At 40.1% G+C, this 23301-nt stretch overlaps 1 protein-coding gene across 1 annotated transcript; it reads right to left on the bottom strand.

The window, feature by feature from the left end:
• Nucleotides 1-7271: 7271 nt before the first annotated feature.
• Nucleotides 7272-13621, bottom strand: AWAT1 (acyl-CoA wax alcohol acyltransferase 1). The gene is made up of 7 exons (XM_077888748.1): nt 13479-13621; nt 12457-12564; nt 12117-12187; nt 11023-11227; nt 10154-10325; nt 8671-8870; nt 7272-8262 (listed from the first exon to the last, which is right to left on the bottom strand). Exons 1-7 carry the CDS (start codon nt 13552-13554, stop codon nt 8108-8110), a joined length of 987 nt encoding a protein of 328 aa, XP_077744874.1. The 5' UTR covers nt 13555-13621; the 3' UTR covers nt 7272-8107.
• Between the last annotated feature and the right edge of the window lie 9680 nt (nt 13622-23301).

The following is a 23301-nucleotide window of genomic DNA, read 5'->3' on the forward strand; positions in this document are numbered from 1 at the left end:
CTCTGATCAAGTGAGATTGAGATATTACATTTTACTTACTGGAGCAGTGTCTCCTAAAATGTATCATAGCACAATAGATTCTTGAGATATACCTCAGGAAAAAAATAAAAGAAAAAACATTTTCTTGGTCAAGTTGATAGATATTGAATATAGAACCCATTCCTCTTAGAAATTCACAGTAGGCATTATGATGTTAAAAGCTCTGGATAAATCCTGTAGTAAAGAAATTGGCTTAACATTGTTTGACCTGGCCTCTTAATAAGCTATTTTTTAACTGTAGTAGAGTTGACATATAATGTCTTATTAGTTTCAGGTGTACAACATAGTGATTCAATAATTCTCTACATTAATGCAATGCTCACCACAATAGATGTAGTTACCATCTGTCACTAAACAAAATTATTGCCTATATTCCCTATGCTGCATTTTTCATCCCTGTAACTTATTTATTTTATAACTGGAAATTTGTACCTCTTAATCCCCTCACCTGTTTTACCTATTCCCCATCTCTCCTGGCAACCACTAGTTTATTCTCTGTATTTGTTGGTTCATTTCTTTTGTTTTTTAGAATCTGCCAATAAGTGATCATATGGTATTTGTCTTACTCTGACTTATTTTACTTAGCATAATATACTCTAGGTCCATCCATGTTGTCACAAATGGCAAGATTTCACTCTTGTTTATGACTAATATTCCATTCGTATATACCACCTCTTCACCCTTTCATCTATCAATAGACACAGGTTGATTCCATATGTTGGCTATTATAAGTAATTCTGCAAAAACCACAGGGATGCATGTATCTTTTCTAATTAGTGTTTTTGTTTTCTTTGGGTAAATACTCTGTAGTGGAATTACTGGGTCATATAATATTTCTATTTTTAATTTTTTGAGGAACCACCATACTGTTTTCCACTTGGGCTGCCATAATTTGGCTATTGTAAATAATGCTGCTATAAACATAGGGATGCATGTATCCCTTTGAATTAAATGTTTTTTTTTATTCTTTGGGTAAATACCCAGTAGTGTAATTGATGGCTCATAAAGTAGTTCTATTTTTAATTTTTTGAATAACCTCCACACTGTTTTCCACAGTGACTGCATCAGTTTGCATTCTCACCAACAATCTTTCATGTTGAAGAATACATTCTAAAGCATGTACTATGAGACAAACAGTGCATGAGGGTTCCTTTTTTGCCACATCCTCACCAATACTTATTCCTTGTGTTTTTGGTTTTAGCCATTCTGATAGGTGTGATATCTCATTGTAGTTTTTTGGTTTGCATTTCCCTGATGGTGAGTGATGTTGAACATCTTTTCATGTGTCTGTTGTCCATCTGTATGTCTTCTTTGGAGAAATGTCTGTTCATGTCTTCTGCCCATTTTGTGATTGGATTATTTGTTTTTTGGGTATTGGGTTGTATAATTTCTTTATATATTTTGGATACTAACCCTTCATCAGGTATGTCACTTGCAAGTAACTTCTCCCATTCTGTAGGTTGCCTTTTAATTTTGTTGATTGTTTCCTTTACTGTGTGGAAGCTTTTTATTTTTATGTGGTCACAATAGTTTATTTTTGCTTGAGTTTCCCTATCCTAAGGAGACATATCTAAAAAAATGTTGCTATGGTAAATGTCAGAGAAATTGCTGCCCGTGCTCCCTTCTTCTATATTCATTATTTATTTCTAATTTTACTCTACTGTGTCTTGTGACTATAATATATGGAATTTCTACCTTTTATATTAAGAGCATTTTGAATTCAAATACTAAATAATAGTTGTAAAGATTCATGTGCACTTTAAAAGAAAGTATTCCTTGTCCTAATCATTATCATTTGACAGTCTAGTCTACATTACTTGTATTATTCAGCACCATACTTTTTAAAAATTAGCTTTTTGTCTACATGACTTGTCATATTCTGATAGCCAAGTGTTGAAGTCTCCAATCACACTATATGGCAGACCCTTGATGTATGAGGAATTCCAAAGCATGTACTGTGAGACCATATGATTTTCATCCATAAATGCAGAGAAAGTAGAAGTGAAAATTTCAAGTTCCTCCTTTACACCCTTAATGAGGTTAACCATTAGTAAAGACTGACAAAATCAAGTTCTTATTAGTAGAGCCAACAAAAGGCTAAGGAAGAATGGAGGAGGGGGTTATTAATTTTGCCTAGTGAAGGCTTCACTGAGAAGGTGATATTTGATGTGGACTTAAAAGGTGAATATGCTTTACTATGTAGAGAGAAGGCAAAGAAATGTGAAAATATTGAGAAAACATGAAGTAGTCCAGTGTACTACTTTAGACTATGATAGTGGTGATTGGATATTCATGGGGGTCAGAGTATGAAGGGTCTTTGTTGAACTTCATGATGGGGAAGCGTTGAACTCTGACTATAAATACAGACATCCCCTCTATGAGGCAGCCCTCTGGATATCACTCAAGTACTCTGCTTACTTTCTGCCTCCGTGATTACCTCTGGAGGTCCCTGGACATTTGGCCCACTAGGGTTACCATTCTGGACACTCTTAGTAAATGTTCCTTCCTGCCTTCATATTCCATGATTAAATCTTACTGATTATGTTCCTTGATGATCACTTCATACAACATTACTGTAACATCCAGAGTGAGGAGCAAAACCTTAGAGTATTAGAGTATCTCAAAAATATTCAGGGATGGAGGAGGAGACAGAGGGAGAGCAAGAGATTGCATTGTAGAGGAGAGTCTGAGGCTGAGGAGCAAAGATATGGGGGGAAAGAATTTTTGAGAAGGAGTATGTGACCGATGCTACTAAGAAAGCTGAGTCCTACACTGGAATCCCTTTGTTATTTCACTCTTATAGCCTCATTCCCATGTGTGCCCTTAAGGTTCTTTTCTGGAAAAATTCTGCTGTAGAATGCTCCTCCTGAACAACTCAAACAGGTGAGAATAAATTGAAATCCAATTCCCCTTTTTATTCAATTACTTTAGGTTACCTCTTATGAGGTTTTGACTCATCCAGTTAGTCCCAGTGACTCCTACCAAGGTTTCTCCTACCTAATCTGATAGCCTCCCAAATCAAATCAGCTACTTTCTTTATATTACCAGCAGCCTTCTCTGCCATATCAAGGGGTTTGAACTTTATCTTGTAGACCAGCATTTGCAAGACTCTATTTAGAGAAACACTTAATGTTCCATGAGATGTTAATAGGTGTTATTTGAAATAAGGATTCTATTATCAGGTAAGCTTGGGAAATACTAAATACTCCCTCTTGGATAGTCACAATGCCCATTAGTGTAGTGACGATTCTGAAAATAATTCAGTAAATACATCCATCTAACTTTGTTTAATCCAGCATCTCCCACAGTTATTTGACCACATAATAATTTTTTTCTTTGTAATATTTATTAACATCTGTGGAACATTAATGGTACCCCAAACGTAATTCAAGATATGCTGGTAGAAGCACTGTAGGAGCAAAAAAGGATTTTAAGCAGAGGTCTAACAAGTCAGACTTAGCATTAATAAGAGCACTCTGGCACCAGTGTGATAAATGGATTGGTGATAGAGGACTCTAGTAGAAGTAGTGGCAATTATCTAGAAATTGCTTTGACTAGGTTCTGACAGTGGAGAGGGAAGATGACACATTGGATTAATATCAAGGTGGTAAAATTAACAGGATCTGGTGATAAAATGTGAGATTGGGAGGGTTAAGATGTTTCACCTGCTATTGGATGTGTTGATATTAAGGTGTTTGTTAAAAATTGGTAAGCTGGATATATTGGTTTTGAGGGAAATCACTTATGAGAGAAATCTGGGTTAGAAATAGATATTTCAGGGATCCCTGGGTGGCTCAGTGGTTTAGCGCCTGCCTTCGGCCCAGGGCATGATCCTAGAGTCCCGGGATCCAGTTCCATGTTGGACTTCCTGCGTGGAGCCTGCTTCTCCCTCTGCCTGTGTCTCTCTCTCTGTCTCTCATGAATAAATAGATAAAATCTTTTAAAAAAGAGAAATACTAACATTCAACAAAGCAGGAAAGACTATCCACTTTCCAGTGAGACAGTCTCTTCAATAAATGGTGCTGGGAAAATTGGACATCCACATGCAGAAGAATGAAACTAGACCATTCTGTTACACCATACACAAAGATAAACTCAAAATGGATGAAAGATCTAAATGGGAGACAAGATTCCATCAAAATCCTAGAGAAGGGGATCCCTGGGTGGCGCAGCGGTTTGGCGCCTGCCTTTGACCCAGGGCGCGATCCTGGAGACCCGGGATCGAATCCCACGTCGGGCTCCCGGTGCATGGAGCCTGCTTCTCCCTCTGCCTATGTCTCTGCCTCTCTCTCTCTGTGACTATCATAAAAAAAAAAAAAAAAAAAAAAATCCTAGAGAAGAACACAGGCAACACCCTTTTTGAACTTGGCCACAGCAACTTCTTGCAAGATACATCTATGAAGGCAAGGGAAACAAAAGCAAAAATGAATTATGGGGACTTCATCAAGATAAGAAGCTTCTGCACAGCAAAAAAAAAAAACAGTCAACAAAACTAAAAGACAACCTACAGAATGGGAGAAGATATTTGCAAATGACATAGCAGATAAAGGGCTAGTATCCAAGATCTATAAAAAACTTATGAAACTCAACACCAAAGAAACAAACAATCCAATCATGAAATGGGCAAAAGACATGAACAGAAATTTCACAGAGGAAGACATAGACATGGCCAACAAGCACATGAGAAAATGCTCCGCATCACTTGCCATCAGGGAAATACAAATCCAAACCACAATGAGATACCACCTCACACCAGTGAGAATGGTGAAGATTAACAAGACAGGAAACAACAAATGTTGGAGAGGATGTGGAGAAAGGGGAACCCTCTTGCACTGTTGGTGGGAATGTGAACTGGTGCAGCCACTCTGGAAAACTGTGTGGAGGTTCCTCAAAGAGTTAAAAATAGACCTGCCCTACGACCCAGCAATTGCACTGCGGGGGATTTACCCCAAAGATACAGATGCAGTGAAACACCGGGACACCTGCACCCGAAGGTTTATAGCAGCAATGTCCACAATAGTCAAACTGTGGAAGGAGCCTCGGTGTCCATCGAAAGATGAATGGATAAGGAAGCTGTGGTCTATGTATACAATGGAATATTACTCAGCCATTAGAAACGACAAATACCCACTATTTGCTTCAACGTGGAGGGACCTAGAAGGTATTATGCTGAGTGAAATAAGTCAATCGGAAAAGGACAAACATTATATGGTCATTTGGGGAACATAAAAATTAGTGAAAGGGAATAAAGGGAAGGAGAGAAAATGATTGAAAATATCAGTGAGGGTGACAAAACATGAGAGACTCCTAACTCTGGGAAATGAACAAGGGGTAGTGGAAGGGGAGGTGGGCGGGGGGTGGGGGTGACTGGGTGATGAGCACTGAGAGGGACACTTGACGAGATGAGCACTGGGTGTTATGCTATATGTTGGCAAATTGAACTCCAATAAAATTTTTTTTAAAAAAAGAGATAGATATTTCAGATTGAAACAGTATAAAGTGAAAGATAGGGTGGGACCCCACCAAAACTGAATATTTAAGAAGTATGAAATAAGAAAAGTAAAAAAGGTAATCTAATTTTCCCCTTTATTGAGATACAACGTATAACATTGTGTAAGTTTAAGGTGTACAACATGATGATTTGATATACATATATATTGCAAAGTGATTACAATAAGGTTAGTTAACATATCCAACACTTCGCATAATTACACTTTTTTGTAATAAGAACATTTAAGATCTACTTCCTTAGCAATTTTCGAGTGTATATTATTGTTAATTTAAATCATCATCCTGTACATTAGATCCCCAGAAATCATTCATCTCTAATTGGAAACTTGTACTCATCAGCATTGGCCAACATCTCCCCACTTCCCTTATTCCCTAGCCCCTGGCAATCACCATTCTATACAATGTTTTTATGAGATTGGCTTTTTTTCTTTTAGATTTCACATATAAGTGAGATCTTACAGTTTTTGTCTTTCTCTGACTTATTTCACTTGGCATGATGCTTTCAAAGTCCATCCATGTTGCAAATGGCAGGATTTCCTTCTTTTTAAAAGTGAATAATATTCCATTATATTCCACATCTTATTTATTCATTCATCTGTCAATGAACACTTAGGCTATTTCCATGTCTTGGCTCTTGTGAGTAATGTTGCAAAGAATATGGGGTGCAGATATCCCATTGAGATAATAATTTCACTTCCTATGGAAGTGCCCAGGTGTGGGATTGCTGGATCATATGGCAGTTCTATTTTTAATTTTTTGAGGAACCTCCATACTGTTTTCCATACTGGCTGCACCAATTTACATTTCCACCATTAGTGCATGAGGACTTGCTTTTCTCTACATCCTTGCCAACACTTATCTTTTGTCTTTTTGATAGTAGTCATCCTAACAGGTATGAGGTAATATCTCATTGTGGTTTTGATTTGCACTTCCCTAATGATTAGTGATGTTAAGCATCTTTTTTATGTATCTGTTGGCTATTTGGATGTCTTTAGAAAAATGTCTATTTAAGTCTGCTGCCCACTTTAAAATCAGATTTTTTTTTTTTGCTATTGAGTTGAATGAATTTTTAAATGATCTTTTAACTTTTGTTCCTTCACTACTTTTTTTTGTATAGTTGACACATAATATTATGTTAGTTTCAAGTGTATACCTTTGCTGTGTTTTTTTAAAAATTTTATTTATTCATGAGAGACACACAGAGAGAAGCAGAGATATAGGCAGAGGGAGAAGCAGGCTCCCTGTGGGAGCCCAATGCAGGACTTGATCCCAGGACCCCAGGATCACACCCTGAGCTGAAGGCAGACACTCAACCACTGAGCCACCCAGGCGTCCCTTTGCTGTGTTTTTAAGAGTGTCTTTTGTTGGTTGCCTTATGAAGGAAGAGACATCTGTATTTTTATTTACTCTTTTAAAATTCTCAGAATGCAACTTTAGGAAAAACTTTTAAGCAGAACTTAGTAAGACTTTAAAATATAGTTATGAAGCAGATTTCCCATGGTAGACTCTTGTATGGTAGCAAATGCCTTGGGATTATGGTGTTAGAGGACCATATCATGAGGACAAAGTGACCTCTGTGAAATGCCTCTGCCAACTGAAAAGTAATCCTGAATAAGTTCCCTTTGATTTATCTGAAAGGCACACTTGTTAGCTTAGTGGTGTGGAGATAAAGGAAGCCTTCATATTTGTAGACAGAAGATTGCCACACAAAAATCTGTATATGAATGTTTCTAGCAGTGTAGGCATAGTAGGCAAAAAGTGGAAACAATCCAAAAGTCCATCAACTGGTGAATGGATAAAAACTGTTGTGTATACGTGCAATGGAATATTATTCAGCCACAAAAAGAATGAAGTACTGATACATGCTACAACCTGGATAAACCTTGAAAACATTATGCTAAGAGGAAGAAGCCAGTCCTAATAAACCACATAGTCCATTACTCCATTTATATGAAATGTCCAGAAATGGAAAATCCATAGAGACGAAAAGTAGACTAATGTTTACTAGTGGCTGGGAGAGATGAAGGAATGGGGAGTGACTGCTAATGTGTACTGGCTTTCTTATTTGTGGTGCTGAACAATGTTCGAAAATTAGTGGTTGCACAACTCTGTGAATATACTAAATATTACTGAATTTTACAATTTAAACAAGTTAAACTTATAGTATGCAAAATATCCCAATTGAAAATGCATTATGATAAAACAAGAACAACCTGAGTGGTAGCTACTCAAACTGTTTGGTTATCATTTGAGTCCTTCAGGACCCAGGGGGTTGGGCTTAGGGAAGAAAGCCAGTAAGGGGGGAGGCAGGAAGCATGTCTGTCCCTAGCATGCCCATGGTTGGGCCAGAGGGGCCTCAGGATGCCCCCTTTTGCAGAATGACTGAGTAAAGCTCCTCAGGACAGCAACTACAAGGGCTTTGTGGCAAGGAAGGAATTCCTAATGTCCTCCCCTACCATACACAGCCTTCCTTTATCTCCTTTTCTCTCCCTTTTGGTTAGCAGCAAATGAGTCTCCTCTCCAAAGAACATGCTCTTGGGCATGCAAGCTCATTCGGTCACACGAAAAGCAGCTTTTGGGTCGCTGAGCAACCATACTGGGTCTTATGCTGGTCAAACAGTTTGCACAGGGCATCCATATAGAGTGCATGATATTTGTCCACCACTTCCGGGCTTGGTTTTTCAATTTTGGGCAGAGGCAGAGGCTCCCCAACTGGAGATGGAAAAAGAGAAGGGGCAAGTGTTAGAATCTTCTCTTCCTTTAACCACCTTCTTCCCTGAGCCAGATCCTTTCACTTGCCAAGTCGGGTCTCAGATTCTCCCTCTCTGCCACCCTTTTCTTTGGTGGGGGTGGGGAGGAAAGGGCTGAGGTTGAGGTCAAGAAAAGTTGAGGTAGGGCAGTCCCGGTGGCTCAGTGGTTTAGCGCTGCCTTCAGCCCAGGGCGTGATCCTGGAGACCCGGAATTGAGTCTCATGTCGGGTTCCCTGCGTGGAGCCTGCGTCTCCTTCTGCCTGTGTCTCTGCCTCTCTGTCTGTCTGTCTGTCTCTCATGAATAAATAAATTTTAAAAAATCTTTAAAAAAAAGAGCTGAGATGGCCTTGGGGCTAAAAGCAGCACTCACCTACAGTGATGATGGGCAGTGAGTATGGCAGGAGCCCATTGGAGCCTTGGCAGAAGCCTCTTCCATAGAAGATACAAAAATAGAAACCAAAGATACTGCGGAAGCAGCTCTGGAACTTGTACATCCAGCTGTCCTTATGGAATAACACCTGTTCATATACCTCAGTTTCTCCAAAAGTGAAGGTGGGAACCAGATGTGCCCTGAAAGAAAACCTCAATTTATTTCTCAAACACAGGCTACAAATGAGAATCACCCAGGAAGAACCCTGGCCAGGCTTCTACCTATATAAAATCCCTGTGACATAAAGCATTTCTTCTTGCACTGAACAGGGCTCCTGTATTTATTGTCTTTTGTCTTGAAATTTTCAAGTCCAGTGAGAATGCTATCTCTGGGCAAGATCACAAGGGCAAGATATGGGGGTGTAGGGAAGGAAGAGGGTTTTGGGCAGAGATCCCCAAAAACCTATATCATGTAAAGAAAAGCTTCCAAGGGGATCCCTGGGTGGCGCAGCAGTTTAGCGCCTGCCTTTGGCCCAGAGACAGTGCAGAGACAGTGCAGGGCACAGTGTGTGTGTGTGTGGGGGGGGTATTTTCTTTATCTTACAGATCCAGAAGCCCAGGTTCTGAAGGGAAAAAGTCATTCAGGCAGTCAGTGAGTGACAGGACCTGGACTAGAACCCAGGATTCCTTCCTCTCATCTCAGAACTCTCTCCTATGTTATGCTCCAAACTGATGAACAGGCCCTTCAGGCAAGAGCCTTAGATGAACTACTTCCCTTTCCTTTGAATCTACAATAGGACAATTGTCTCTGTGTTCACTAGGCTGACCTCCTGACCTTACGGTGCACCCCACCGCTCCAGCCTTGGGCACCTGCTCTTTTCCTGCTATCTTTATGCCTGAATTAAAGTGGCTAATAATTATCTACCAGTTACTGTGTGACAGACACATGTAGATGTTTTCTGTAGATGACTTCATTTAAGCCCCACAATGACCGTATGAAGTAGGTACAATTATTTGTAACCACATTATGAAAATGCAAACACCAAGACTCAGAATGGTTAAGTAATCTGTCTCAGAGTGCACAGTAAGTTATGGAGCCAGGGTTTCAAATCAGGCCCCCTTACTTCAGATTCCATGCACATACTCACCATACTGTACTGCCTGTCCCTTTCATTTACCATTAACAAACAGATGTAGATATTAATATTAATAGAGATGATGTGGGCATCATCTGTATATAAAGGGAGTCCTAGACAAGCCCCCTGATAATGAATCTCGGTTTCTTGCTTGGCTTCCTAAGAATTGGTCCAGTTTGGTTAGAAGGAGTGGATGACATAAACTTTTTTAAAATTCTAGGACCATCTCCCCTCTGCACTAGTAAGTTTCATGAGAGCAAGACTCATATCTGATTAATCTTGGCATCACCTAGTAGGTGATACTGCTCAGAGAAGGCCACCCACCCTAGCCCAGGGAGGAACACCTACCCATGCTGGAGGGCTGTGCGCACAAACCCTTTGCGCTTCTGGAGGATGAGGGTGGTAGTGTTGGGCACACTTTGCAGGGCCTCTCCCACCCCTCCCACTACGATGCCCACGAGGTTGCCAGTGCCGTGGCTTAGCAGGTAGTCGATAGCTGGCTGGCTCACAGAGCACACACCTAAAGAGAATCAAGGAGCAGAGACAGGAGCGAAATAAGGAGAGGAGAAAATAGCTAAGAGAGAACCCCTCTGCTCTACTCCTCATTGGCTTGTTTGTACGCCCTCTGTTCCCATGAGTCCCAGAAGGAGAATCAATGAGATGGGACAAAGGGTGTGGAAAAAAGAAGGCTGTAGGCGAACCCAACATGTTTCACTTTGAGGCAATATCTCCACTTCATTGGAGGCACTGAGTCAAAACTATAGTAGGAAGGTTTCCAGTGGTATAACTAGAAGGACTTTCTGAATATCAACTATAATCTTACTCTTTTCCTTTCCTCTATTGCCTTTAAATAGCAAAAGTTATTATTTACTGAGCATATACTCTGTGGTAGGCACCATATTGAATACTTTACTTGTATTATCTCATTTAGCCATCAAACCACATCTGAGGTTGGACTATTATCGTCAGCATCACCTTGCTGATCAAGAAACTGAGACCAATAGCATGCTGAAGACCACACAGTAGCTGGCTCTGTGTGACTCCACACAGAGCCAGGATTCAAACCCAGACAGTTTAACTCCAGAATATATGCTTTAACTACTATGCTATGATGGGAGTGAGTGAGAGTTGGTTGAGAGGTAGGGGATGGGGCTTTAAAAGGTGCATCCCCTAGCAGAAAATGGGCCAGAAGCTCCACTAAGTATGGTCAGAGTTACCTTTGGCCATGAGGTACTCCCTAACAAGGGGGATCTTGAAAAACCAGGACAGTGTGGCCAAGTGGGGAGTGATGCCTGGGAAGATCTTTGAGAAGCCTGTGGCTTCAGTGCAGAAGTTGCAGAAGGCTCCAAAGGTCAAGATGCCATGGGGGTGAACCCCCATGAGATAGTTGTGCTTCGGTGACAGGTCTTTAGTCTTCAGGATCTGCAGCCATGGAGAGAAGTGCCAGAGGTGGTGAAATGAGATCATGTGAAGAAGCAAGGGTGAAGACACTTCAGTAATCAGGACAATATCTAAAGCAGAGCTTTTCAACATAGGCCATGAGTGGGTTTCAAGGAGCCAAGATATTGGTTTCCTTAGCTCCTGGGAAACCAGGTAGGATCTGGGGCAGCTAGAACTGCTGGGTTTTTTGCCTATGGTTACAAGTAGTTTAGGTCATTTATCTCAGTGCATTTTTGCATGGTATCATTTTGTAAGAGTGCTATTATGTGAAAAGGTCGGCAAGCTCTGCTCTGAAAATTAAGGCAATGTTTGTTGTCTACTCCAAAGAATGCTCAGAGGATCAGCATAGCAGTACATTTCTAGAAGTCTTCCTAATATGCTCTCCTCTCAACCCCTTTCCAGTTTCTGCCTAACTAACTTCTGCTAAACTTGAAAACCCTGCCTAAGCATCACCATGTCTGTGAAGCTTTTTCTTACCCCTCATCTGAACTACTTGTATACCTTGTACCAAATCATAAATACATACTTGTCTATCCTTCTCATTAGATGTGAGCACCTTGATGGCAGATTGCATCCTGATCACTTCTCTGTACCTCTAACATGTGGTATAGAGTAAGCTTTCAATCAGTGTTTGTTAAACAGAACTGTATTTGCATTTCCATGTGTATCATCTGCTAGGTCATGCCAAGGGTGTCTAAAGTATGCTCTCAGAGTAGCAAGTAACCAGCAGCGCCGTTGGGTCCTGAAGTATGTCTGGCCTGCACTGAGACTTCTCTGGTATGCTCATTTTCCTTATGGACAACCCTAGTTACTTAGCATAAATGCCCAGTATTTTGGGAACTGTGGGAGATGTTGGGGAAAAGACACTTACCGTAATGGGAAAATAGTTCTTGAGGTGGGTCCAGGCACACCAATTCCTTACCCAGGCTGAATGCCTTCCACCTGAGACAGAAATATCAGTGGGGATGGTGTCTGTGTGTGCCAACCCCATCCCTCCCGCTTACTCAGGGCTTTCCTAACAGCATGGAGGGAGCATGGCTCTGCTAGAGAGGTAGAAAAGGAAATGGCCCCAAGATAGTCTTGGCTGGTCCAGGTCCAGTGTCTCTGAGAATTAGGATGAGGGACTTGTGGCATGGTGAGTGGGACTCTCTGGTTACAAGTTAAGCTGGAACATTCTTAGGCCTTGTTCTTTCTAGGTCCATAAGTCTTACCTTGCTCTGGGGTCTTCCAGTCCAGGAAAAACCAGATAAAGTAAAGCACTGGTAGTGGCCACAAGGATGTAAACAGCAAGTAAATGAGCAATGGCTGCAAGATCCAAACTGATGAAGGAGCAGGTCAGACCAAAATTGGGCTGCCAGCAAAACTTGCCCATATACGTCCCCATTAAGAGCTCTCTAAACTACTCAAGCCCCTGTTCCTGGCCTTCTGCACAGTCCAACTCTTGCCCATCCAGAATCCATGTCTACTTGTCCTTCAAACATTCCCTCTCTCATCTACCATACACCAGCCCTATTTCTCTAATTCCCTATCATCCCCATCTACTTGCTTCCCCACCCACTCACCATCCCTCTACTGCTCCCTGCTTACCATTTTCCCCCTGCTCCCATTCATCCACCATCTTTTCCTTCTTGTCTCCTGTCTCCTTCACTGTCCACCATCCCCAAACCCTAGTTAAGCCACAAGCTCGTCATCTTTCCTTGCCCATATACTAGCCACATCTCCTCACACCCTGCCACCTAAGCATCTGCATCCCTCTACTGTTTTCCATTCACCATTCCTTCCATTATCACTCTCTCCCCACATGCTATCACCTCACCCCATCCCAGAATGGTAAACTCTATGGTATAAACATAGGCTATACTTCTCCAAGTCTGTAATTCTAATGCTTCTTCAGTCCCACTCTCCATGCTTCCTTATTCTGGTAGATATACAGGCCTATTCCCTAGGCCTCATTTCCCCCTTCCAGATAGTGAGGATTAAGAAGTGGCTAAAATTAGCCAGATCTACTCATAACCATCATGACCCTGTTCTACCCCTCTGTTTGTTCTCACTGTGTCCTGTGGTATCTCCTCTTTCTCCAGGGCAATCATGGAACTCAAGTCTTATTCTGTAGTATCCTCTGAGATGATCAAAGATAGGACATGAGATTTCCCATGAGCATGAAATTCACCCCAGATCCGGCCCTGGCCTCTGACTCTGGTTTCTTGCTGTGCGCTCTTGGATCAGTACTCACACATGGCAAGGTAGCTCAAGGGCCATTGTAGAAGTATCAGACTCTGGAAGTGCGTAGGCTGCTTGAGACAAGGCATGATGCTCAGAAACCTGAGGAGACAAAGATCCCAGAACACTCTTCCAACCAGTGGTGGCACCAGCCTCTGGAAGCTCACTCGACAGTGATTTGAATGCATATGATCAGGAGGATTTTCACCTCTCTTTTCCTTCTTTGTCCTGCCCCACACCTATGACCCACTGCAGGAGGCAGGCTTTGGAGTACCAAGGACTGCCCTATCAGGTCTGAACCCTGGGCCCTGGCCATTTGCCCTTTGACTCTTTCCTGAGATTATTAAGAAATCAGGATGAAGAAAGGTAAGGACTACCATCTAGTCCTAGTGACTCAGAGATCAAGAGAAGGGAAATACCTTTCATAGGCCACTCTGAGACTACAGGGGTTGTGATCTCAGTGAGGTGGCTGGTGGTCAGGGAGCTCTAGATAGTTTTTGGGGTGGGGATAACCTAGTATAGATTTTTGTTGAGAGACACTATTGTCCTGAAGTAACCTGGCTTGGGATGTCCCCTCTTTTAACTTGCTATTACAAAAATTTCCAGGGCAGCCTGGGTGGCTCAGCGGTTTAGAACCTGCCTTCGGCCCAGGTGATGATCCTGGACACCTGGGATCGAGTCCCACATCCGGCTCCCTGCATAGAGCCTGGTTCCCCTTCTGCCTGTGTCTCTGCCTCTCTCTCTGTTTCTCATGAGTAAATAAATAAAATCTTTTTTAAAAAAATTCCAAATATACACAAAGCTAGAGAATGCAATAAATTTTTATCTTTTTCTTCATGTTTTTTTCTTCAATAACTATTAACATTTTGCCATACTTGTTTCATCTATTGCCCCAATTTTTTTTCTTGGAGCATCTTAAAGCAATTCTAAGGTACATCATTTCACTCTTACATACTTCATTGTGCATACAAAATTATGAATGTTTTCTTCCATAGTGATGCTATAATCATCCTTAACAAATTTTGTAATTCTTGAATAATAACTAATATCCAGTCCATATTCAAATGCCTTTTTACAGTTGGTTAATTTGAATCAGGATCCAAACATGATTTGTTGATTGTATTTGAATGCTATGGTTTCATAACTCTGTCTCTCTTAAATTTTTCATTGTAAAATAAAACTTAGATACAGAAAACCACCTAAAACAAATGTATGGCTTAATAAATTATTATAAGATAAATACCTTGCAGCCACCACTACATCAAGAAATAAAACTCCAGAGCTCTCATGTGCCCCATTTCAATCACAACTGTCTCTTTTTCTTCCCAAAATAACCACTATCCTGACATTTAGAGTAATCTTTTCTTTGCATTTCTATGGTTTTATTACCCAAGCATACTTCCTTAATGATTGTGGTTTAGTCTTGCCTGTTAAAAGAATTGACATGTTCCTTAAATTTTCTCTTTTTAAATTTTTTTATTTTGGAAAGTTTTAGATTTATGGAAGAGTTGCAAAGATAGTATGGAGAGTCCCCTATACTCTCCACACAGCTTCCTCTTATGTTAACATATTATGTAACCATGGTATAGATACCACAGCTTAAGAAACCAATACTGGTACATCACTGTTAATGTCAGAGTTTATTCAAATTGCACCAAATTTTTCTACTAATGTCCATTTTCTGTCCCAGGAGTCCATTAAGGTCTCGCATTGCATTTAGTAATCATGTCTCCTTAGTCTCCTTCAATCTGTGATAGTTTCTTGATCTTTCCTTTTATGGCCTTGGCATTTTAGAAGAGCTTAAGTTTGTTTTCATTTATAGGTTCCCCCTCCATCCCTTTCTTTTTCTGACATTATTTATTTATCTCCACATTTGACCTGGAGAATTTTCCACAGCCTGGACTTTGTTTACTGTATGCTCATGGTATGCTTCAGTAGGTTTCTCTGTATTTCATGAAATGAGACATCTGGATTCAAGGAATGGATCAGACTCAGGTTTGAGCCCTTTGGCAAGATCTAAATTTGCTTTTAATACAGAACAATCCTCCTTCCTTCCCTTTTATTTCCCATGTCATTGGCCTGTTGAAGACTGTTCACCCTTAGAGTAAGCTAGTCTTCCAGGCCTCAGCACCAGCTCCACTAAACAGAGGTGATGGTATGGAGCCTTGTTCCTGGGTGAGTTCCAAATACAGGCAAAATGGGAAGGAGGGGAAGCGAAGTCCTCATTCCTCTCTCTGACACCTGTTCTTGCCTTGTTGTAACTTCATGCCCAATGAAGCAAATTGAATTGTAGGTTTGTTTTTATTTTTGTTCATTTTTTTGCTTTTCACACCTAAGGATTGTATGCTTCTAAAGGGGTAGGGGCTACATCTAAGTTGTCAGTGCCTCAGCCCCTAAGGCCCTTAGTATTGAATGAATAATGATCAGTGAGTGAATATCTTAGTTTGAGATCTTGATAATGATGGTTTCTTATGGGTAATGAAATCACTGGAGTCTATAGAATAGTGTAACCTTGGAGATTTAAAAGGGGGCCAAGAAGGTGTGCAGAAAAAGAAGACAAGAGACACATTACAAAAGAGGAGAGGAAGAATGAGAGAAAGGAAAGGCAGTTGCTGACCTTTGAATTGGTTTGGCAAAAGATGTGGAGGGCACCACTCCAGGTCTTCTTGCTGATTGGATACCAGCCTGGCCCTTGAGCAAATGCTAGCACTCGGGTATTGCAGCATCTCAACCTACATAGATGTTGACATCCTTGTGGTTGAGGGTGAGAATTAGCCTCTGGCAATATAAGGGAGTTTTAGCATTCTGTCTTTCCATAATAGAATTTTCTGAGCCAACATCAACTCCCTCTCCACATTCTCTCAGCCTTCTAAATTACCTTCTTCTGGGACTTCTCCTGGATTAACTTTTAATAATTTGTACATTTTCATTTTTCCCCTCTAGTTCCTCCCATGGCTTCTGAGAAAAAGGTAGTAAGTTGTTGAGAAGACATTCAGGCTACAGAACTGACCTATACATATATTCTTCCTTGTTGCAGCAGACCCTGTCCCTTGTTTTAGTATTTAAAATTTATGGACTTCAACATGATAATAGCTGTATTTTTTATATTCATTGATAGAGAAATATAGAATAAACTCAAGTACTAAGAGTATACACAATGATGCAATAGGTCATTTGAAAAAAATCTGTGGAAACATGTTATTTATTCATTCTAGACAATGCTTGGGTCATGTGGGAATTCTAGAACCCTTATAATAGTTAAGTTACTCCCCTCACTCCCCAGCAGTTTGGAAACTGGCTGTTCTCTTTTTCAAAATGAGAATTAATTTATCATTTTTCCTGATTATAGAAATAATCCATGTAAATCACAAATATTTCAGACTATTCGGGAAAGCATAAAGGGAACAAAAGTCACTCATAATCTCATCACATAGAAATAACTAGTCAATGTTAACATCCTGGTATTTCTCTCTCTTGACTTTTTTTCTGTACAAATATAGACATAGATATAGTGTCACTGTGAAGAGTTTAGGCTCCTGAGTCCAACATATCTAGGTCTATTTCTCAGCTCTGACACTCAAGTGAACTATGAATAATTACTTACCCTTTTCCTAACTAGTTTATCTGTAAAAATACAAGTATAATGCTTACTACCTACACCATAGAGTTGTTGTGAGGAAAAAGTAATGTAAAACACTTTGCTCAGTGCCTTGCTCATATATATGCTTATATTTAAAGCTCAGTAAATGTTAGTTATTATGCATAATTTATTAACCAAAAAGTAATCGTATTTTATGCACTGTTTTGTAAACTGCTTCTTCACCCAGCAGTATATTGTGGACATTATTCATGTCAACTTTCTTCTCTAACAACATACATAACATTTCATTGTATGGATATGCCATGATTCATTCAACTAACCTCCTATTATAGAGGAAGCACAAATTTTTAGGCATGCCTTTTCCATTATCTGGTCAGACTTCTAGATCTTCTACTGGTAGGTGATTAGAAACCTTCATGTACCCACAGATTTTCCAGTAACACTGATAAGTTTCCTTTCTCCCAATAATTTTTAGGATTTACTGGTACAGAAAGTGTGATGCTTTCTCAAGCCTCTGTTAACCTGGGAGATGTTCAGGGACCAGGGAACCTGGTGAGCAGAATCAACCTCTCTCTCCAAGGAGATGACTGAGCCTCAAGAGGGGGTTTGATCCTTTTCTCCAAACAACTCAGGAAACAGGGTTTCAGACCCAGCAAGGTTGCTGCTTAGATTCACCTCAGCTCCACCTCAGGAAATGTTTGAATGGAAGCCAAGTCCAGGGCTGTGATGGCATATGGAAAAATGGGACTTGTAAGCTGTGGATCACTGAAATCAGCCTGTATCCAGGAAAAATGGATAAGAAATCTGTTTTATCGATATTTGGTTTCTATGCTTTCATATTGTTTTCTTTTATTTTTGAAAAAAAATTAATCCAGTCTCACCTGGACTAAGGGTGGAGTGATTGCAATTTCCTAGACCAGAGACTTTCTTGGTATGTGGGTGATCCTGGCCACCCTGAATTATATAAAAGAAAATGGAATGATGACCAAAAGAAATTAGGAAACCTGGAAATGTGAGAACTGGTTGTTAGTAAACATACTGATAGTTTCTTGTCTTTTTCTCTCTCTTTTTTAAACGTGACCCCACAGAATTAACATAAATACTTGGATAATGATACACTCTTATCATTGTTTTATGATGTCCCTCTTCTCTATCTGCCTATATTTATTGATTCATGTTTTTCCAGTAGGGATTTCCCTCTTGAGCACTGCATGCAAGAAGTACTGTCTTGTCCCTGGGTTACAACTCAGCAGCTAATTGTCTAATCTTGGCCTTCACTTCCTTTTCAGAGGCCTGAAGATATATTCTTAATGCCCAAGCTTTGGTAATAAAGTTCTTCTTTCTTTTATCTTACCAGTCCTGGCCTGGTAAGGATTTATCAGAGCAACATCAAATCCTCAAGTGAGTTCTGTCACTATAGGATATTAATAGCAAATAGCCAAAGCAGGTCATGGAGAAGGATGAACATGCATCAATATTCCCCCAGGCCAATGCCTGGTTATATGAAGATCTAGATATCAGAAACAAGTTGGAGTTTTAAGATCTGGGACATCAGCAAGATATGGAGATCAAAGCAAGAATAAACCAAAAGCAAAGTCATTCCAAAAAATGACATGGCCAGTGGAAACCATTCAGTTTTGGTCCTAAGTCAAAGGTGAGTGGGGATCAGAGGAACAAGTGACATTGAACTCTCTGTCCAGGTGATTAGAACAATCATAGAAGGGTCTTGCCATTTCCCCACCTTCTGTGGCAAGCCAGTCCACCTTGTCATACAGTGTCACTGGCCAACCTCAGCTTATCCACCAAGTGACACTGCCTGCCTCTGGCTGTCTGCCTATTCCTTCTAATCCGGTTTTGCATCCTAAACAATTGGATGAATTCATGCTGTATGGTATGTGCAGAAATAGCCAAGTTGGGGGTGGCAAGGATCAAGGATTTGTTTAGTGCAGTATGATAGCTGCAGGAGTGAAAACCAGAGTTTGCAAAGAAAGAAACTGTCATATCACAGAATATGGCAAGACAAATGCTAACTGGGAAGCTGCTTCATGTTCTCTAATGTCATCGGACTCTGAGCAACTAAATCCGTCAATCTGAAGAGGAATGGTTCATTGACTACAAACTTTCTGGTGCCTAGCACCGTCAAGGGATTTTTTTCTAACTCACAAGTCCTGGCATAGGTAACAAAAGAGCACTTTATCTCAGACATTATACACCTGATATAGTAACTACCCCCACTGGTCCCTTGATGTCACTGGAAGATCTTACTTTCCCACCCTTTTCACCTTTGGTGCCAGAGAAACTACAGGAGTCACAAAGAATCATACAATTCTTCATCTTGGGGGATCCCTGGGTGGCTCAGCGGTTTGGCGCCTGCCTTCGGGCTGGGGCGTGATCATAGAGACCTGGGATCGAGTCCCACGTCAGGCTCCTTGCATAGAGCCTGCTTTTCCCTTTGCCTGTGTCTCTACCTCTGTGTGTGTGTGTGTCTCTCTCTCATGAATAAATAAATAAAATCTAAAATCTTTTAAAAAATAAAATAAAATTCTTCATCTTATCTTCTGGGAGAAGCTCGCTGGTGTGGCTTGACTTTTTCAAGGCCCTACCTATATCTTACAAGGTATAGTACAATTGCCAAAGTTACTGTAGTTGCTGGAGGGCTTCCCTCTCCACTGCAGGGTAGTGGTGAATTACATCAGCTTGTATTGTCCTTAACCTGTTATAAAAAACCAAAACCTCATGTATGGTTTATTCAGCTTATGAGAATGAGAGAAACACCTGTCCCAACACCTTGACCTATTTACATTTAGGAGGCGGGAGATCTAGGAGGGACCAAGATCTACAAGCTGAACCACATGTTGCAAACTCAAATATCTCTAGGGAACAGAGATACTAGAAATGACAGGACAGGCTGAAAATTACACTAGGGAATGGTGGGGATTGTGGTGAACTAGAAAGGGCATGCTCCTTCTAAAGAACTTCAAGGTTGGGGCACCTGGGTGGCTCAGTTGGTTGGGTATCTACCTTTGGCTCAGGTCATGATCCTGGAGTCTCCAGATTGAGCCCCACATTGAACTCACACTGAACCCCACATTGGGCTCCCCACTGAGTGGAGAGTTTGCTTCTCCCTCTGCCCCTGCCCTGCTCCTGCTCTCTCTCTCTCTCAAATAAATGAATAAAATCTTAAAAAGAAAAACTTCAAGGCTGGCTTTTCCAACTTTTTTGGTCAAAAATTTCAAACATACAAGAAAGTTGAAAGAATAGAATAGTACACGCTTGTATATTATCTATATCTTCAACAATTGCCAATACTTTGCATGTTTATTTTATCTCTATATATTTTAATGTATGTATATATGTATCAGTGTGTGTGTGTGTTTTATATTTCTGAACCATTTCAAATTTTAAAAACAACAATATCTGTACTGTCTAAACAAAACACTACCGTGAACAGATTTGACCCAAGGGCTGCTAACTTGTGACCACTGGGGAAGAACTTGTATGAAGGGCACACATCAAGAAATCTGACATGAAACAAAGGGTGGACTGGCAGAAATAAGCATGCGCTTCCAGCTCTTCCTCAGCCTTCTTGTTCTAAAAAGAGTATATAATGCTTTTCAGATTGGCTAGGATTTCTTTTGTATTATTATGAATTATATCATATGTATAAAAGAGTTGAAAGAATGATCATGAGAACAAAGGTGTATTTATTTAATAGTATGCTCTCAGTAGTTTCGAAGGCCCTTACATGCCTCTCCATAATATTCCCCTCATCTCCTCCTCCACCATGAAAAACCACCATAGTGATGAGTTTGTCTATTATTCACTTGCCTTTATTGGTAGTTTTATCACATATGTATGTTTGTGCCCATAAACAATAAAACATTGTTCAGTTTTGCCTATTTTTATATATATGCACATATATGTATACCTACACATATATAAGATGGTATTCTGCTGTGGCTTGATTGTTTTCACTCAGCAGTAAGATTTTGAGATTCATCTTTGTTGATATACGTAGCTCTGCTTTCTGTATCCCATTGTATGAATGTGGATGGATGTAACATGATTTATTCATCCATGCTCTTATTGATGGATATTCGGGTTGTTTCCATCTTGTTTTTGTTACTATTAACCATGCTTCCTGGATATTTTTATTTATGTCTTCTGGTGCTTGTGTGTAAAAGTTTCTCTGAGATATATGCCTAGGAGTAGAACTGTTGAGTCATAGGTTCTGTGCATATTCAATTTTACTTTAACTCACTTTTTAATTTTTGCCAATCAGTTTAGAGTTGAATACTACCTTGTGGTTTTAACTTGTATTTCCCTAATTAGTAAAGAAATTGAGCATCAGTTCATGTATTTATGGCCCACATTTCTTCTGGAAAATGCTTGCTTATGTCTTCTAATCATTTTTCTGATGGTTGTTTTTCTTTACTACTTTGTAGAAGCTCTTTGATATAGTCCATATTCTAATTCTTTGTCATTTAGGTGCTGTAAATGTTAATATACCAATTTATAGTAAGGTATAGAGGACATAGTCTCTGGAGCCAGACTGCTTGGGTTCAAATCCCAGCTCCACCCTTCGCTAACTGTAATCTCAGGCAATTAACTTCTCTGTGCCTCAGTCTTCTTAACCTCTTTGAGCTTCATTTTTCTTATCTGTGGAGTACCTAACTCATGGAGTTATTGTGTCAATTAAATGAATTAATATATATAAAATACTTAGAATGACACCTGGCCTGTAGCAAATAATATATATTTCAGTGGAATGCTCTCCAAGGACAGGGATTTTTTTATGTTGCTTTGATTTGTTCATTGATTTATCCTCAGAACCATTATCAGTGCCTGGCACATAGTAGGTGCTCAGTAATAGTTGTTGAATGAATACTCTTTCTCTTAGTTTGATTGTCCATTCACTTGCTTTAGAGATGTTTCAAAGTTATTAATTTTAATGTGGTTGAATTTTTCAATCCTTTCCTTTAAGGTTTGTTCTTTATGTGTGTTATTTAATAAAAATTCTTCCCCACTTTGTTGTTATGAAGATATTTTTCTATATATATTTCTAAAAATTTTTAATTTTGTTGTTATTTTCCTTAAGATTTATGTGCATGAGCAGGGGAAGGGGCAGAGGGATAGGGAGAGAGGAAGCAGACTCCCTGCTGAGTGTGGAGCCTAACAGGAGGCTTGAGCTTATGATCCTGAGCCGAAATCAAGAGTCAGAAGCTTAACTGAATGAACCACCCAGGCACTCCAACCACTCCAACCAGCTATGTTTTAGTGTGGTGTTCTTAGTACTGAGGTTATAGCAACAGGGAACTAGACAAAGTCCCTGTCCTCATGATGCTTACATTCTAGGGAGGGTGTGTGTGTATATATATATATAGATAGATATATATATACAAGTGGTATAACAATCCACAAGTGGATATACAATCCAATGCCAAGTGGTGATACAATCTATGAAATAAAATAAATCAGAGTAAAGGGGATAGGGAATGGAATGGGCTGCCATTTTAGGTAGATTGATCGGGGAAGGCATGTGGCCATCTAGGGGAAGAGCAATTCCAGATAGAGGGAACAACAAGTACTAAATCCCTGAGGCAAGAGCATACATGTTCAGGAAATTTATTCAAGAAACAGCAAGCAGGCCAGTGTGGCTGGAGTAGAGTTAGCAACAAGTAAAAAAAATAGTAGGAAGTAGAGTCAGAGAAGTGGTGGTAGTATTAACCATGGTAAGTCTTTGAGGAAATAAATTATTTTGGCTCATCAATGTCTGTTGGGTAGAAGCAAAGCCTGAAGTGGATTCCTATTATGGTCTCCTGGTCTCTGGTTTATCTTCCCTTCTCTATTACTACCCAGTTCATATTTTGAAAATTCCTTTTGTACTGTCACTTTCAGGTGTTCTCTGTTGCTTGTAAGATAAAGGCCAAATTACGCAGTCTCTGAAACATCACCCATGCCCTTCCCTCCACCTGGAACATCTTCCTACCTCTTCTCTGTTCAAGATCACATGACCAATACAGTCAAGACAAGAAGTCAGTTCTCTTGACTCCCAGAGGTAATAATCAGAGTTTGTTAAAACTAGAATGATCTGTATTAGTTAGGATGTAGGTTTAGTGCATGTGACAGAGATCCAAAATAAAATGTAGCCTAAATAATGTAAAGATGCATTTGTCTCTCTTTCAAACACAATGAGGTTTCTGAGCTGTTTTATGAGTCTACTCAGTGAAGCTCT

The sequence above is a fragment of the Canis aureus genome, chromosome X (assembly GCF_053574225.1).
Source record: "Canis aureus isolate CA01 chromosome X, VMU_Caureus_v.1.0, whole genome shotgun sequence".
In the NCBI taxonomy this organism is placed as follows: domain Eukaryota; kingdom Metazoa; phylum Chordata; class Mammalia; order Carnivora; family Canidae; genus Canis; species Canis aureus.

Coding starts and splice junctions, on each gene's coding strand:
- AWAT1 (XM_077888748.1), bottom strand. CDS start 13,554: ATGCCTTGTCTCAAGCAGCCTACGCACTTCCAGAGTCTGATACTTCTA. Junction 12,565..13,478: donor CTTGAGCTACCTTGCCATGT/GTGAGTACTGAT, acceptor CTCCTTCATCAG/TTTGGATCTTGCAGCCATTG. Junction 12,188..12,456: donor CTGGAAGACCCCAGAGCAAG/GTAAGACTTATG, acceptor TTTCTGTCTCAG/GTGGAAGGCATTCAGCCTGG.